This window comes from Coffea arabica, chromosome 9e (assembly GCF_036785885.1).
Source record: "Coffea arabica cultivar ET-39 chromosome 9e, Coffea Arabica ET-39 HiFi, whole genome shotgun sequence".
In the NCBI taxonomy this organism is placed as follows: domain Eukaryota; kingdom Viridiplantae; phylum Streptophyta; class Magnoliopsida; order Gentianales; family Rubiaceae; genus Coffea; species Coffea arabica.
Genome location: NC_092327.1, coordinates 39,838,780 through 39,844,012, shown reverse-complemented (window position 1 = coordinate 39,844,012; position 5,233 = coordinate 39,838,780). Strand labels below are relative to the sequence as shown.

The window sequence follows — 5,233 nt, the reverse complement described above, 5'->3', positions numbered from 1 at the left end:
GTTCTTGAGTGGGCTCAAATTTTCTCGATTTCTTTGAGACTTTATCGAAGAAGATTGTTTGTCATTTTTGGTTTGCTTCCGCGTCAAGGATTGAGCGAATTGAATACCAAGTAGGACTACTCATAACAACTCAGTCCATCGTCAGGCAAATGGCATATTAATTTCAAATTGATATATTGTGTCATTATATATTCTTTCATGCAAGTACGAAATCTTCATCCTATGTTTTAATTTCATTTGGACACTGTCACTACTATCAATATACAATCTTTTTCAATGATTCCATATGTTTTAATGCTTGCATCAATATTCCAAAAAGTGGCTTAATAAAGTATATTCTGGGAGACTCGACTGAAATTTGAATGCCCTCAAGAGAAATAAAAAGAAGGTAGACTTGGAAGAAAATATTAGCTAGTTCGACTTTGTTTGATTTGATCATCAACCGGTTTTTTCTCATGGAAAAATAATTACAATAATTATATGCATTGGGTCATTGCGTCAAGAAGTCTTCGCTGCGCTGCCATATTTTCGATGCTAAAAGTTCAAGACTTATTTGTCTCCTAGTGCAAGCGGCTTTTCGTCGATCATTCAAAAAAAATTTCTTGCTGGTGTACTTGGATGGAGGTTCAATTCTCCCGTATCCAATTAGAGACTAGCAAGTACTTGTCATTCCAAACTTCGACAAAGCTTTATTGACTGAGCAATCAACATGAGATCAGATCACCCGCCATTTTACCAAATAAGGAAAGAGAAGAATCAGATTATCCACAAAACAGTAACAAAGAGGATCCATTCGCTGCATCAGTTCAGTAGTGATGTGTTACTTATTTGTCTCCTAGTTCAGTAGTTATATTCCTTTCATTTAATATCACCTTAGTCCAAAGAAGCAACTTTGCATTTGCGTAACATTTCTGCTGCAAGAAGAGTCCAAAAACTTGAAGGATTCAAAGGGTTCTTCTTCAAAGCCGTCTTCATTACAGCATGGTATGGTTCTCGTCCTCATGCAGGAGTATAAAAGTAGGGGAAGGGTAACGTCTCACTTTCACATCATCCTTTGCATGCATATTCCCTTCTGGGCAAAATGGAGCCAATTACTTCGACATCATCTTTCATCCGTTTCATCCATCTAGTCCTTTTACTTCGCAAACTCTCCAAAACAAGATCGGCTTATCCAAAATTGCCCCCAGGACCAAAGACTTTACCCATCATCGGAAACATACACCAGTTGTCAGGTTCACAACCGCATCGAGCTCTCACAGACCTAGCCAAGAAACATGGACAGGTCATGCACTTGCAGCGTGGTGAGGTATCTACAGTTGTCATCTCGAGTGCCCAAATGGCCAAAGAGGCCCTGAAAACTCACGATGTTGCTCTAGTAAACCGTCCCAGAATTCTAGCGGCACAAACCATCACCTATAATTTCCAGGACGTTTCATTCTCTCCCTACGGGGGTTACTGGAGACAAATGCGTAAAATGTGTCCTAGAGCTCCTCAGCCCTCAAAATGTTCGAGCAACGCAGGCCATTCGGGAGGATGAGGTTTGGAAAATGATCGGCTCCATCCAGTCATCCTGATCCAGGTCACTGCCGGTTAACCTCACTGACTTGGTCTTTGCCCTCACCAATGCGGTCACTTGTAGATCAGCTTTCGGCTCCAGATGCACGTACCAAGATCAGTTGGTACAGCTCATAAATGAGATAATAGAGGTGTCCAGTGGTTTTGACATTTCTGATTTGGTCCCCTCAAAGAAATTTCTCCATATCATTAGCGGGACAGTTTTCAAGATCAAAAAGCTTCAGTCCAAGCTCGACCCCATATTTGAAAGCAAAATCCAGGAGCACAAAGAGGCAGATTCAGGGGAGGTAGATCTAGTAAACACTCTATTGAAGATCAGTGCAAGAGGGGGCCTTGATTTTCCCTTAACAGCCGAATGCATCAAAGCAGTCTTTGTGGTAAAAAAAAATATATATTAATAAACTGGCCAACTCGCTAATGCTACTATAATAATAATAATACTACTACTAGTATACATGCTTCTACTACGTAATTGTTGATCGTCCATATATATAAACAAACTACTCCATATGCAATCGGTATTAGTACCGTATACGATTTGAAATCCGCAGGGTACTTTAAGCGAACGATATTTTTTATATAGAAAAAACGTTCTGCAGTTTGATAACTTGATTGCAAATTACAGGACATGTTCGCAGCAGGAACCGATACGTCGGCAGCAACAGTTCTGTGGGTAATGGCAGAGTTGATAAGAAATCCTAGCGTGATGGAAAGGGCACAAGCTGAAGTAAGAAAGGTGGTAAACGGAAAGAGCATGATTTTAAGGGACTGAATTATTTAAAGGCGGTGATAAAAGAAACACTGAGGCTGCACCCACCAGTGCCCTTGCTACTTCCCAGAGAATGCAGGGAGCCGTGTGAAACTGGGGGCTATGACGTATCAGTCGGAACGAGAGTCTTGATCGATGGTTGGGCGATCAACAGGGATCCTGAGTTTTGGGAGGATCCTGAAAGTTTTAAGCCGGAGAGATTTCTGGATAATGGAATCGAGTTCGTGGGATCCAACTTCGAGTATCTACCATTTGGAGGAGGAAGAAGGATATGCCCTGGAATTGCATTTGGGGTGGCCAGCGTGGATCTTGCTCTGGCTCAACTGGTCTCCCACTTCGACTGGAAACTCCCCGGGGGAGCAAAACCAGAATCCCTCGACATGACTTGAGGACTTCGGTGCCACCGTTAAATTGAAGAATGGCTTGTCTTTGGTTGCTATTCCTCGTATTCCATTTTGAGTAGCGGCGTAGTTAGATTTTCCGTGTGTATTTGAGGTGCAATCTCAGTAGTAATTCATCGTCTAAATAATCTTATTACGGGATGGGATGGTCACGGGACTAAATAATTACTGCACCAACTTAGAATTACTCCTGTTCACTGATGTATTTACAATGAGGATCTCCTGTTTTTTGAGTATTTTTCAAAAATTAGTTTTTCAAATACAATAAAAATTACATCAAAGTACTCTAAAAGATAATCTAAAAATTAGTTTAAATTTTTTTAAAATTTTATCAAATATCTCATAATAAAGTGCCAATAAAAAATATTTCAAAATATACTCTAAAAACTCTACTACATCAAAGTTTTTCAAAAACACTCCCAAAAACAGCTAATCCAAACGGAGCCAGTATTGCTTGCAAACACACAGACACGCTCGGCTTTGGAGTTTGGCTGGCTTGCCACCGTAGTCTATTTAGCAACCACACGCACCCCCACGCGTCGTAATCGAATCACTAAATTCCATTTATTGATGAGGCTTGTCTCTTTTGGAAATGGTCCAGTACTGCAAGCAATTTTTAGGGATAGTTTCACAAACCTCCCCTAGTATTTTTCATAATATCACTTAGCATCTCTAAACTTTTAGAAATATCACTCACCTTCCCAATTACTCAAAAGTCAAAATCAACAAGGTACCAATTGACACTTTTCCCCTTAGTTTAGGCTTATTTTGGAAATATTTTTAAAATTTTTTTTTAAAAAAAGAAGCTTGGCATATTTGTTTCATACTTTTCAAAAAAAAAAAAGTAAAATAATTTAGGAACCTGTATGTTTAAAAGTGCAATATTATTGTTTTTTGCGTGAATCTACCTACCATAGTTGTTCAAAGTTCAAACTATTCACTTTAATTGTTTCATTGTTTTTCATATTACTGGAATGAGTCTACGCCTCTCGGGGTCAGCTCAGCCGGTGAATCGCCGGGGGGTATTTCTCGTGGGGCACAGTTCGAGTCTGACTTCACATATCGTCTGAGTGCTCTTGGAGGGCGGGGTACTCCAGATCCAGGGAGATTAGTCTGGTAAAATTGGGATACTCCCTGGGTTGACAAAAAAAAAAGAAGAATGAGTCTGATTTTTAATTATTTTTTGTTTGCCTAAAGAAACTTTTTATTATAATCATGCAATTAAAGCCGCAATTTCATTCCTGAAAATTGGAAGATATTAGTGAATTGTATGACTTCACTCTTAAACTTAAACAGGACGCACTTGTATTTCAAAATTTGCTCGTTAATGTTTCAATCTTTCTTTCACTTCCAACTTCTAATGTATGTAGTTTTCATGGTATAAATAAGTGCTTCTATTGCAACATGTGCTTGATAGCTGTTACTGCTGAATTTTGTTGCATCACACTAACAACACCTACGCAATTTTTTTAGTACTATTAAAGCCTTTATTCATCCTAATATGAATTTTGGTAATGAATTAGCTAGTAAAAGAGAAAAAAAGAATGGGTCTAAAGCCCTCCTATCTAACAAAAAAAAAAAAAAGAGAAAAAAAGTGAAATTTTGAAATGAAAATTGTTCTTTCTACTTAATTGATCTTTTTAACCTTACTTATTTCCCCAAATATATTTGCTTACATCACCATTACAATTTCCAATACAGCTTTTTATCTTCCCAATTATCTTTTTATCTCATATACATCACATCACAAAAAGTGCAACAGTAAAAATATCTCAAATAATTTACAATCCAAACAAACCCCCTGGACTAAATGTGTTACTAAAAAAGTTGAATTATGATAGGAAGGTGAGTTTTTCTAGGAGTTTAGAGGTGTTAAATGATATTGATAAAAAAAATCTCATGGAAAGTTTCCAATATTATCCATAATTTTAAAGTATCAACAATTGATCCGCTTACCTTTTAAATGGGCTTATAGGCACACAAATAGAAGAAAGTTCCGATACCTTTTTTCAAAAATTATTTAGCTTGCATTATAAATACATTTTTCAATCATTTTTTCATCTTTTCAACTATTTTTATATCTCGCATATATCACACTATAAAAGAAAAAAGTATTATCATAATTATTCTAAATAATATTTTATCCAAACATGCTCTCAGCTAATGTTTGGCTAGCAAAATATCACAAATACAATTTTCAATTAACTTTTTATCTTTACAATCATCTTTTCATTTTACATGTACTATCACATTATAAAAAGTGTCACCAACAGCGATTATTTTAAATAATCGTTTTGGGATTGTTGAATTCGGTGCCATATTAAGAATCTTTTTTTTTTTTTTTTGGGGTGAGAAGGAGGGAGAGGGGCTTGGTGTCGCTAAGTTTAAAATGCAGACCCCAAAACCAAAAAGTAGAATTAAAAAGCAGCAGAAAAGACCAAATACGACAAATACCTACTACCATGAATTATGTGAGGAGGGTAGCAGG

The 5,233-nt window shown here is 37.1% G+C and overlaps 1 protein-coding gene across 1 annotated transcript; it reads left to right on the top strand.

The window, feature by feature from the left end:
* The first annotated feature begins 1,081 nt into the window (after positions 1-1,081).
* LOC113710601 (premnaspirodiene oxygenase-like) lies at positions 1,082-2,733 on the top strand. The gene is made up of 4 exons (XM_072065832.1): positions 1,082-1,476; positions 1,580-1,862; positions 2,201-2,302; positions 2,359-2,733. The coding sequence occupies exons 1-4, from the start codon at positions 1,082-1,084 to the stop codon at positions 2,731-2,733; spliced, it is 1,155 nt and encodes a 384-aa protein (XP_071921933.1).
* Positions 2,734-5,233: the final 2,500 nt, after the last annotated feature.

Bases quoted from the DNA above. Each gene is read 5' to 3' on its own strand.
- LOC113710601 (XM_072065832.1), top strand. From the start codon at position 1,082: ATGGAGCCAATTACTTCGACATCATCTTTCATCCGTTTCATCCATCTA. The intron at 1,477-1,579 runs GTGTCCTAGAGC...ATCCTGATCCAG, and splicing joins TGGAGACAAATGCGTAAAAT to GTCACTGCCGGTTAACCTCA. The intron at 2,303-2,358 runs GTAAGAAAGGTG...AATTATTTAAAG, and splicing joins TGGAAAGGGCACAAGCTGAA to GCGGTGATAAAAGAAACACT.